Genomic DNA, 12,768 nt, shown 5'->3' with positions numbered 1-12,768 from the left:
GCTTCTTAACAGCAGCAATATAGAGTTAAACCAACAGCTTTCCATTCCTGATTCTACAGTCTTCCAGGACCGCAGCCGCCATGTTGCGGTTGGTGCTTGCTGTCGATGCGTTTGCTTGTTCTTATATTTTGTCTCCAACGCCGAAGTGACATCGCTGACCACGCAAAAACTATCTAAAACATTACGGTGATGCAAATTTCAGCACCTTTAATCTTCGCCACACCGCTCGATTTTCTTCTGATTACTGACGATATTCAAATACGTAAAATTACAGAGTCATTATACATCGAAATTAGATTTCAATTATTTACGACTATTGTCGGTTCGCTAACTCGAAAATTCCACATCATGTCTAAACGGAATTTTGGTCGGGTCTATATTTGCAGCGTTCGTCGACCGAGGCAATTGGTCATTCTAAATAATCGAAGACTAAAAAATCATACGTTTGACCCTGCCTTTACATTCCATTAGAAAATAAAATTTATTTCTGAAACGTATATCATGAATAAAGCGTCTGCCGATCAGCGTCAAGCCGCAATTGCGGTAAGAGCGTAATAATAATAGTAGTTATACATTATTTCGTCACAGCTGTTGAACAATTACTCGATAATATAATGCAACCGTTATAGGTTAATCATTTTTACACAAATTATCAAATTTACATTTTCCCTTACTCGACTTGAAACAGAGTTTTTTGGTTTTTCAGTGGTATAAGCACCAAAGCAGAGAACATTCGCAAGTAACGACAAACAATAGCCCAGCCTTTTGCTGGAGAAGCTTATACCTGTGAGCATAGGCATATCGCTCAATTAAGATACAAATTAAAACCGAAAATCTATAAACGGTACGAGGATGCGTCTTTTAATCTGAAATCTCAAACGGCAAAGCATTAGTAGTGCAGAGGTGAATCGTTGAGGTCGGAGCTTCCGCTTACTAACCAAACATTGCGCGGGTTTCAATTTAAAAGTTTAATCAGGCCTTATAAAATGACAGTCCATTCAGCTGTACGCATGCACATATGTATATATATTTATATAATATATATAAATGCATGATTGTACATACGTGTATATACATATAGATATGTCCTTTTCTTATTTCAATTACGAGCTTCAAGAGAACATGAAGCAAATACCGCAGATTGAAAAATTGATTCGAAGATAATCTCGCGATATTTTTTTTTTAACGCGGATACCCTTTGTATGTATATTTATGACAGACTGTCAATACGCGTAGAGTTAATCTCCTGGTAATCCTGCAGCAGTAGTCATGGATTTCGAGTGATTGAAAATTCATTTTTGGCGTGCTGAGAGGCAGGCTCGCGCGCATATACCAGCCAATTGCGAAACGCCGCGTATCTATTCACACACACACATATATATATATATATATATATATATATATACAAATGTTACAAGTCGTGGCTGAGTTTTGCCACCTTGTAAATCAGCCTCTCAAACGGTGTCGCAAAGGTATTACGCGTCATATATATATATATACCTTATACATCATGGCGGCAAGGCGAAAATTCGACGCTCCGACACACGCTCACAATAAACACTACGGACCGTCGTATATCCGTTGGATTTTAATCACAGCGGAAGAGCCGATCTCCCGTTAGCCGAGGGTGTAAAGAAAAATATGGCGACGGCGAAGAGAATCGTGGCACCACGAGCACCTACGCGAATGTACTTACACGGATGCTTAAGGAACACGTCATCAAATCCTCAAGGATGACAAACACTATTTTATTACAACACCATCACACGCGTGCAGCCCTCTTTCTATCTCTGCCTTCTTTCTCATGCATCGGTGTACCGACTTTCCTTGAATAAAATTCTTTCTCTCTCTCTCTATATCTCTCCCTTGTCCTGTGTCTTTTCTTTGTGGTTTTTTTTTCATTATCTTATCGCATATAAATCATCGTAATAGACATGGTGTTTCGTGAGTGAGTCGACGAAGCGGTCAATCCACACTCGGATATTCACTTTTCTTTCAGTACCGTGCCGTTCAGGCCACTCGAATTATAGTGGGTATTACACCATTGAAGTTTCACTGTACGGCAGAAGCTTACCACCCGAACAGTGTGCACATAATACTTAAGTATACGGCACGTGCGATATATTAGAATTGCGCGTGAATCTTGACTTGTATTATAGAGCAAAATGAAGTAGCTAGGTGATAGTTACATGTGGCGAACAACGCGCCGGGTCTTGAGGCGATTGTCAAAAATTAATTTTATTACCTGTAAATATCGACCCACCGACGAACCAAGTCGAAGGATTTACTTTCAACTTCCTCACCCCGAAATGTCAATTTATTGATGGTTGAATTTCGAAATATATTTGCAAGGAACAAGGAAATACGAAGTGATTGATTATTACCGAACTGTCGTGTCGTAATGTTTTATTATTCCCGGTAATTCTGGTTCGGGTTTTATTCTTCAATGCTTCTTTGGCAGGAAAAACTGTAATCGAAATTGTGTTATCAGTGGTGACTCGAGTCTTGTGATTGTAAGGTTAAACTTTAGATTAACGTACACGTTTGTGAATTAGCATCGCACTGTTGTGCGATTTTAGTGAAAAGATACTGAACGCAGTGGTATTTATACTCACGGATATAACGGAGAACAAGAACAATCGGCCGATGAATACTGCGTAAGAAATCAACACACCGTAAGTTTTTTCGCAAAAAAAAAAACAGAGGCTCGCGAAAATGCTCGGTGCATCGCATAAAATTTATTAGATCGGGGAGAACAAGCATTACTAACACAGTTTTTGACAGCAAAATTTGATCCTACGTACTTCTGCACGATCGGAATAGAAGGTCTCGCTGGGCAAAAGTTCTGCATGAACCCTGCACAATACGTCTCGTTGAAAATGTGGTGCGAGCTAAGATTAATTAATCACTTTGTACCCCGCGTGTAGCTTCCAAATCTAGAGAAACGCCAAGGAAGGGCCGTGCAAGGTATAGTCAAGGTACACGCACGATTATGACCGCGCTAGATTAGATTACAATCTCATAGCGCCCCAGTTCCGACTTCCGCCCTGAGATTTCACACCGATTTTCTCGGTCCTTTCACAATCGCCGCTTTGAAGCGCACTCTTCTCCTCAAATCTAGATCACCCTCCTCGATTCATATACTGCGGATTTATTTCCGGAGGTTTCCGGGGCGCCAGAAATCCCTTATATATAGACGCTCGACCCTCGGGGCGATGATCAGCTCGGTCATCAGCCGATAACCTATCCGATTGAGAAACCCAGTCCGTAACCGATCAGTCGCCCGATCGCGTTCTCACGTACTGGCCAAGAGACTCCGGCTAGCCCAAAGGATCGAACCGATCTAAGTAGACGATCGAGAAGGGCGTCCGGGCGTCCGTCTCCGTCGAGAGTTTGACTCCGAGGATCGAGCGGCAGTGTTCAGCTGATCGTGTAGAGTAAAGCCTGCAGTCACTGAACTCCTAACTGAATGAAAATGCCACGAGTTTTTTACCCCTGGATCAGCATCTCGCTACGGAGAGCGAAACAATAGCCATTATATGAAGTTACAGAGTGTGGGCTCGCAGATGTGTGCGACTTGGCCGTTTCGACGCACACTCCAAGAGCCGAATGATGCGGGTGCGATTTCTGGAGCTGTACCGCATTGGTACTCGAACCGGCGTATTACGCGGTAGGTAAGGACAATCGTGGGAATGCCATTCGACGGCCTTCGACGGTTCATTCATGTCGATCAACTGTTTTGCCCAAGGTGATTGACGGACTCGTGTTTACTCGGCAATGCTGTACCTACGTTCCGCTCGGTATAATTCCATGGTACAAGAAAAATGGTAAGGAGCGGCGGAAACTGCGGCCGCATCCGATATTCCTCCCCTAGTATTTTCAGTGCAACTCGACGTGGCGGACGATCCGGTTAATGAACATTTGTAATATACACTTGCGGTATCGAGTCGTCATGTTCAGTCACTCGAGTCGTCGTTACGTCTACGTCGATCAGCTGATTCGAGTCCTCGCAATTCACATTGTACACCGTTCGCAAATCATCGATGATATACACTCAGAGGTTTCTCTTCTCTTTCCCGTTTCAGCATGCTGGACAACTACGACAGGAGCGAATTGACACCTCCGCCTGTTAGCAGCTACGGAGGATCTTCGGGTCTCCTGGCTCTTCACTCTTCCCTCTACGCCACCCCGACGTCCAGGGCCTACGAAATCGACGCCGGAATAGACGCCAGCGAGAGCCCGATGCCAGTCGACGCCCAGATAATACCAGTACGGTATTATTGTATTTTTTGTTGTTTCAAGCGAGTAGATTCATGCTTTGGATATCGGTTTCTATTGTCGAAATAGTACCCGATACGACGGAATTTCGAGTTTCGTGTAAGGAAAGAGACTTTGCGTCGCATTTGAAACGGTTATTCGAGCCACGGTTAGTGACGAAGCTGGTAAGAAGTCTGTTGTTCGGTTAGTTTATAACCTTGGATTGTATAATACGACGAATTGCCGTAGACCTTAGACGGGCGCCGAAAGCGTTATGGGCCTGTGGTTGGACACTCGAGCTATTTTACACACTAGAGTCTAGACTCCTGGGTTGGTGGTGGACAGTCTCACTGGTGGGGCAATAAAGCGGACAGACATTGACATGCTATACCTGTGACAAATTGATGGTTGTGAAAAAAGAAATGACATCGGTGCTGCGTAACCGTAGGTACCTACACACCTAGCTATGGGTATACGTCGTGGTCCGAGTCGTGCAATAAAATTGACAAAGGACGATTTAGTTCCGTCGTCGTATCTCGCTCTCGGACAAATTGGTTATTAAGTCAAGGGGAAAAAGAATTTCGTAACAACCATTCGATTTAACATGAGATTCGGTTGAGCCTATATTCGTCTAATGTCGAAAGTCTCGCTTCTTTGTGAATTACAAAAGAGCGGTGATACCACTTGCCCGATGGGTTACCCTGCACTCGTCGATTCGATCTTGCACATCAGATGCCGAGATTTCGTGAGATCTGAAAAGATTTCACCGGCTGATGAACACCAAATTTCAAAGGTGATCAGCTAACCTTTAAGAAAGAAAAAAGAAATATTATTTAAACAACAAACGTTAGAGCGATTATCAAACGTGCGCAGATTCCGAGCATGCTGAGTGGCCAGGCCCAGCAACGCTTGGAGGATATGTCCTGGCTGGCATCAGGACCACCACTCGACTATCAGCAGGGTATTCCCTCGATGCAGTCCGGGGTGAAAATGTGCCATCCGGGAAGTTCCGCTCAACGGAGCCTGAAGGAACAGCGCATACGGAGACCCATGAACGCTTTCATGGTGTGGGCGAAGGTTGAGCGAAAGAAATTGGCCGACGAAAATCCTGACCTCCATAACGCCGACCTCAGCAAGATGCTCGGTGAGTAAGACCTCCGCGTTTGTATGTCTGCATCTTGTGCATTATGTATGTATGTATGTATATGTAAGTAATTCGATACGGTCGAGGCGGCATGCAGCCACGTCTTTTACATGTATGCGTCTACCGCGAGAAAATCAGATTGCGGCCTGCCGCTCTGACCTCGTTGTTCCGTAACCCTTTGACTGTACGCGTATACGCCACAATGGCTGATATACCCACCGCCTCCTCGAGCCGACGATCAACTTTGCGAACAGAGCTACGAGCTAGAGAAAACTGTTACTTCCGGCCTCGAATCAACCCGGAGGTTGTTGTGCCGTCACGGAGACTCGGTAAATCTCACCTTTCGGTTCTAGGACTAAATAAGAACTCTGCTGCAACTTCCGTTAGCTACTTTCCTGAAAATGTTGATTTTTTAGACGAGTTACTGATCAATTTTCTACTAAAGTTCTATGTTCATGTTTCACTCTACAGAATTCAATTTTAAAGGTTCTCTAAAAAAAAAAAGTCTCTGGTGGGGAGAATAGGGGGATTCTACCCAAAAAAATTTCAGCCAAGTTATTTGAACCGCAATTAAAAAACATCGCGTTGTTTCTTGAAAACAATAATTGATCTATAAATACCCGAGTCAATCAGATTTACGATTAGTTTTATGATGCAGTATCTCTAAAATGTTTTTAAACGGATTGCAAATTTTGACAGTCGTGGGCTTTTTTTACCCTCTGAAGTTCTAGACATCCATAAGTAAACGCTGCGTAAAGGTTCAGCCCGTTCACAGCGGGGATTCCGGATTAAGTTTTAGTCTTCTTCTTCTCGTTCATTCCTTTTTCCTTTTTCTCTTTTCTTTCGCACCAATAAATATGAGTCGGTTATAATTTTGACGTAACTATAGTAAGCGGAGTATCGACACTTACACTTGCTTGGTTGACAGCCATGAGTCTCCGGTGAGTCTCGGCCGAGCCTTTGATGTGTCTGTAATGTTCCACGCGAAATAACATGTCCTGTAAAGTCTTGATGTACGAGCTCGTTCCTTCACCGTTTCAGGTCCTGGAACTAGGCTACTTAATGCAAATGATTAAAATTCACCTTTTTGTAACGGGTGTACCGCTGATTTTACCAATTCGAAATTATTCATGGAGGCATACCGATTCCTCTTCAAAATCTACCTCGGATTTCATACTTTATTTGTATTAAAAAAGATGTCAATCTCCTACAATTATTTACTCTCGAAATCTGAAAGATTTCTGCTTTTGATAAATTGCATAGTTACGAGCGTTCTAATCGTTGCTGAAAAACCGTCCGTGCGATAAATAATTGTGCTCGTATCGCAGTTTTTCGATATTTCTCTCGAGAGGCCATTCTCTTAGAAATAACTTCAGCGAGCAATCGGTGATTTCCAAGTGATTCCCAAACGTTTCGAGTTCTTCTACTCGTAACGAATTTCCAAGCGATTTACTTGAAGAGTAAGAATAAGGATCAAAGCTCGGATTTCAGTAATTCCAAATCGTCTCCATGAGTGAATATAGGCCTGAATATTTCCTCGCAAGTCACCATGGTTCTGGGTCCCATGCCACCCAGGCGGTATTATAAGTTTATCAGAAGAAAATCGGTGTATTAGGCGATTTGGTTAATGTTATTGGCATGACGCGTTGGTGATTGCTATGCGCGTCGGGTGTCGCCTCCTGCACCCGCGGAGGCCCCCCGCTTTTCTTTTTTCCAGACATCCTACATATTCATGCGCGTGCTGTACGTCTGATGTCCATTCCCCGTCCATCCGCCCGCCAGCCTTTCGTCCGTCTGTCCATCCGTCCGTTCGTATTGCGGAGCCGCACACAGACGCACGCGTTTTAAACGCGACGTATGTACGACGTCGTCTTCGTCGTCGTCATCGTCGTCGCCGCCGTCAGGGCGATGGTGTGCGTGCGTGCAACTTTGGAACCAAATTCACAGCCGTGGTTAAACCTCTTGGAAGGAACTTGCTGGCAAGCTGCGCAAGTGCTGCACTCCGGCCGAGCACATCGGGTGTATAAAAAGCTGGATGGCGCTTTGGTGTACTGTGTGGGCCTTATATCCGGCGACACGCGTGCCTGCGCATCTTTATTAATCATTGCCAACCGTTAGCCGGTCTTTCTTTCGGGGCGTGTGTCAACATTAGAAATTATCCTGTAGTTCTTCGAACGAGTCAGTCAGACTTTGTGGCACACGCTCGTTTTGCCCTACAGGCCGAGGGCCTCACCGTCATGAAATTCAAAAGTATACGCTTGATTGTTTAATTCTGCAGCTCGAATCCGACTTTCAGGTTCACTTTTTGCCACTTTTTACGGGACTGCAAGTGTAAGCAAATTCTGGCGAGGTTGTTCCAATCGTGTGACATTTTTAATTCAGTCAATATTTTTAGTTAGTCATTTTTTAGTTGTTACTATTTCATTTGAGCTGTGATATACCTACTCGTGCGACTATTGCACAGCATCGATTAATGATCAATGGGCCCTACCGTCTGGAACAAAAGTTACAAACAGGGCAAAAAGTGTTTAAAAAAAAATCCAGCAATTTTATTCGCACCGATGATAATGAACACGAACAAAAAAACGTCTGGACTACGTAACGGATATGAATATGCACTAATTCGAATAATACAAGCTAAGATATCGTTAGTTGGAGAAAAGGTTTTATAATTTGAACGTTTAAGATGAAAAAAAAAATTTTGTTTACCGCAGAGATCTCCAGATATTGTTTGGGAAGAATTTTGCAGTGATTGCGTTTTCACTATTCTGTGATGCAAGATTTCTCAAAGTCGAAATCGGACTAAAGAAAAACAACAGAAGGAATCATTTTAAATATTTCAATAATAAGACCCTTTCTAAAATTCTTGATATCTTAGTTCGTGTTGTCAGAATTTGGTCAGATTGATTTCTACTACATTACATAGTAAGTATATTGTTTCATTCGTGTTCGGTTGTAACATTGTCTCTGGTGATAAAAGATTATTGTTCTTTACCTAACTTTTAATTAAGAAGATGCAGGAGTACATTCGTCCTGTCGAGATGAGACATTGAAACGTTTGCGTGACACGATTTCAAGCGAATTCAATAAATTTCGTACCAATTGAAGCGTGGTGAAATTTTCGGGTAGCCGCTTATGAGAAATATGAAATTTTGCAAATTAGAGAGAAGTCACGCACGCGCCTCGCGTTTAAGGTTACTGCATATTATATACCCAATGGTCACTGCAGAGTTCATAACTTACTATATATTATTCTAATTACAAGCGCCTACTGTCGACGCGGTGGTTAATTAACGGCCTCGGCTTTACGGAGCAAGCGCTGAGTTATAAGAACGAAAAGAGAGAAGAAATTTAATTTGACGTGAGTAACGACCCCTGCGGCTCAAAGCACGCGCGCCAAGGGAGATGGATCTCAGCTCTGCGTTGCGGGTGTCTTGTTATACTTTCGGGTGTTGAAGATTATATCGGTTTTTCTTCTCATTCTAAAATTTTCAGCACGTGTAATAACGAACGAATTACATCGACCGTCATTTCCATGGAAATAATTATACATGGAAGAAGCGCAACTGGATCATATTTCATTATATTTCATCAGTTGTACTTTACGACCAAAAGTTTCAAAGGCCTATAATGAAGTATAAAGAAGGATCAACCGGTCTCAACTTCGTTTTCTCAAATGCTTTTCCTGAATTTTTTCTTGAGCATTTATTCGAAAACTTCTACGCCCTAAAATTGAAACTATTTTAGAACATTATCGTACATTTTCCTTATCTCTGTATTCCACCGCTCTGCAAAAGAACATGTTCAGATTAACTAAGAAACAATAGTCAAAAGCGTCTCCAAAACCACGGAAACAAATATCTCGGGAGAAAAAATTTTACCCTGACGGTATGGAAGATGTTTTTTATTTGAAGATCAGACTCCAAAGGCGTAGATCTAGAGATTTGTAGGACTGAAAAACGCTCACCTTGCCTTGGTGATCTGTTAATGCAGGAAACTCCGGGCGACCCGGAGGTTTTGGAAATTGTTTTTCTGTCTAGCGGGCCCGATGATCGGGCGGCGACAAGATCCGGTGGGTCGGGGCGCGGGCGGACGGCGGACGGCGAAGAGGACCCAATAATTGCGCATACATATAAAATGAAGAGACAGAGATGATCGGATGGGGCAGACGCGGCGGCGAGGGACGAAGCTTTGCTCCTCTCTGCAGGCTAAGCTAAGCAATAATAAGCCATAAGCGCAGACCTCTGCATAGAATGCCAGGTAATGAGGCGGAGTGCGCCCGAGCCGCACCCTTCCTTACTAACACACCGCGGACTGCAGACAGCCTCCACCTCCACCTCCACCTCCACCTCCAGCTCGACCTCCTCCTCCTCATCCTCCTCCTCCATCATCGTCGAAGCCCTGAGGTTACGACACACGCCGACTATTTACCTCAGCCCGAGAGGTAAATTCTTCTGTATATTCCGTGAAAATGTGATGATAATTCAATCTCTCCGGTACAGCGATGCTCCTCGAGTCCTCGGACGTTTCTCTACGTTGGAACATGCATACATGTGCAGCCTCCCGCGCATCCCGCAGCAGCCGCGTTTCACCCCGGCCGCGGGCCGAGAGTCGGTGCCGCGGGATTTGAATGTCAGAAAAAATGAATGGGGAGATAAATCGCGGGGGATTTACGAGCGGCGATCTCTCCTCTCCTCTCCTCTTCTGCGGGAGGCTGCAGCCTGCCTGACTGCTTGACTACCTTCAGCCGTCTCTCCGCCTAGGATCACGGACGTCGGCAGGAGTCCTCCGTGCGAATCGACTGGTCGTCGGTTCTCTTCCTCGCGAACAAGCCGCTTATGCCTCCGGAGAGTCGCGCGGTGACACGTGTGTGCGTATAGATGCATTCGGCCGATTCTTCACCCGGACGGTGCGAGTCACTCTTTGTTGTCTGACTACTGGAAGCAGCCAGCCTGCAGCCTGCAGCCGGCAGCCAGAAGCCAGAAACTAGAAGCCAGAAGCTAGAAGCCAGAAGCCAGGCTGCGCTGACCTACTTAATATCCGCTAAAATATTTTATTCTTCGCTAACCGGCTCGCGATTCACACCAGCCACCTATTGTCTACGTACGACATATATACCTACCACGTAACTAATACGTCGAGGACACCATGGGCTCACTCCTCGTGCTCAATGATTGTGAACTAATGCAGTAGGCACGCGATCTTCAAGAACAATCACAGCGATTCCCACTCCGAAACTCGGATTACGCGGTCTCGACGTGAAAAGTTGATCTTGATTCCGCCTCTCCGCCGCTATTCAAAGTCACACTTGTGATAAAAATCGCGCCACGATTTTGTAGCAAAGAAATTCGCGTGGTATTTTACCGTTTAACGTTTTTCTTGGTTACATTCTTTTCGAAAAAAAAAAAAAAAATGAATCAGTCTGATAGAAAATTTTGGTGTAATATATGAGTAAATTCATTTTTCAAAGTATAATTTTATAAATTTTGAAAATGATCAAATGGGGTGTACAGAAGTTCACTCGTTTTTCGGCGTGAATGGCTGAGAGACGACGATGAGATAAAACGCGCGAATCCGTAAGGCTTCTTGATAATACCGGGGCAAAAGTTAAGGTAAGAGCAACAAGCTTGGAGGTCGAGATCGTAGCCGAAGAGCGAGGAGCGAGGAGCGAATGGGCCCGCTAAGGCTCGGCGAGGCCCACATCGGCGGCCCAAGCACCCCGCCCAACCTGGGTCGCCCACTGTCACCATTAATAATACGTCTCCCGTCCCGTGATGTATCTTCGCTGTGTTGCCCCGTGTCGGTGTTTAGCGTTCACGAAGCCTCAGCGGGGACTGTTGGCCTGCTCTCAGACTTGGGAGGAGTCGCGCATAACGCGAGCCCGACTCGCGGTCCACGTGTAAGGCATATCCTCCGCCACCCGGGCGCATACCTGCCCCGTGTACGACAGGGTGAAGCCGGAAAAACCGCCTGCGGTATACGGATGACGATGCCTGATGGTACAACACTCGCATCAAGTTTGACAGTTGCTTTCCCGCCGGACAAAGACGTCACAGTCGGGCCCCGGGCTTCGGGCCTCAGGCCTCGGGCCCCGGGAGGCGACTTTGTCGCATTTCGCATCAGCGGGGGGGTCCGTACCTTTTCTTCGTCGATTCTCCGTCGAATGAATTTCTCGGCTATCGCGACGTCGGTGTGAATCGGATATTGACGGAGAGGAAAAACGGCCGTCAGCGCCGATTGTCTGACGTAGGTACCCATCCCTACTATTATGTCGCGTACGCTTACAGCCGCGTGTAATCATAATTAGATCTGGAGCAATCTCTCGATCGGTTTGTCAGCCTGTCGGACCGACGCGCTCCGAAATTGTCGTCGGGTATTATCGGAGCGGAATTTGATGCGTCTTCGATCGAGGCTCGCATAATCATCGGAGGAATACTAAATTCCTAATTGGTATTATTAAATTAGCTTATGCACAGAGATTGTCCGATATGTGAACGAAGCACGGGAGACGCTGCCATGCACAACGTAGTATCCCTGATCTCGTGGAACTGTCGTGGGTGGGAAGCTTAATTATTCTCGAGATTCCGATAAGCCGATTGTAGAAGAAAAAGGAACACGTTTCTATATCCTCAAGCATCCAATCTCTACGACAATTCGTTCGACCTGCTCGACGATCTATCGGACCCAAAATTTATCTCGAAAGCAGAAGAAACATAAAGAGACCAAAAAATCATAAGCCGGATGGACGGAAATGATTCACTTTTTTAAAACTCGTAACGGTGTCACGGTTATCAAATCACGTTTAAAAAATTGTCTTTACCTGTTAACGAGTGTATAATTCATTACATAAAATCATAATTTCGAATTACGACACACTCGTAAAAATTTTCGTGAAATTTCGGAAGATTCTAACCAAATCTGTACGAAGATTCGCTGAAAAATCACAAAAATTATTTGCTCCTAAATAGTTCAGATGAAAATGACGATGAGAGTTGGAAAAGTTTCAGCTCTGACCAAAACTTCAGCTGAATAAATCGACACGCTTTTTCAGAATTCAGGTAAAAATGCAATAATATAAGCACACAGGCACGTACGAAAAATGGTTCGAAAACAAAACTGCCCGATTCGTGAACTATATTTTATCGACCCGCAGGTTGAATCAATCAATCAATCTTCTTTCCGCCATGCGTTATTCACGATTTAATTCCAAGTCGACAACAAAAAATTAATACCAACGAATTTGAATTTACATTTTTGCCGGACGTTCTATTCTCCATTTCCTGTAAGCATCTGCATATCTGTATACCTCCATTATACCTACAACGAGGTAAAATTTATCGTACAACTTACAAAAAGACGTCTAGATA

General features: G+C 44.4%; 1 protein-coding gene across 3 annotated transcripts in view; it reads left to right on the top strand.

The window, feature by feature from the left end:
- The window catches only part of LOC124407578 (probable serine/threonine-protein kinase DDB_G0267686), a 29,759-nt gene that overhangs the window by 8,635 nt on the left and 8,356 nt on the right, over window positions 1–12,768 (top strand). For all 3 annotated transcript variants that reach the window (XM_046883851.1, XM_046883850.1, XM_046883847.1), the window contains exons 2-3: window positions 4,086–4,269; window positions 5,131–5,401. In XM_046883851.1, the coding sequence (XP_046739807.1) occupies window positions 4,087–4,269; window positions 5,131–5,401 (454 nt within the window). In that variant the 5' untranslated portion in view covers window position 4,086. The remainder of the gene's footprint in view (window positions 1–4,085; window positions 4,270–5,130; window positions 5,402–12,768) is intronic.

This window comes from Diprion similis, chromosome 6 (assembly GCF_021155765.1).
Source record: "Diprion similis isolate iyDipSimi1 chromosome 6, iyDipSimi1.1, whole genome shotgun sequence".
NCBI classification, from domain to species: Eukaryota; Metazoa; Arthropoda; class Insecta; order Hymenoptera; family Diprionidae; genus Diprion; species Diprion similis.
Note: the sequence above shows the minus strand (reverse complement) of the source record. Positions and strands in the feature narration are given on the sequence as shown.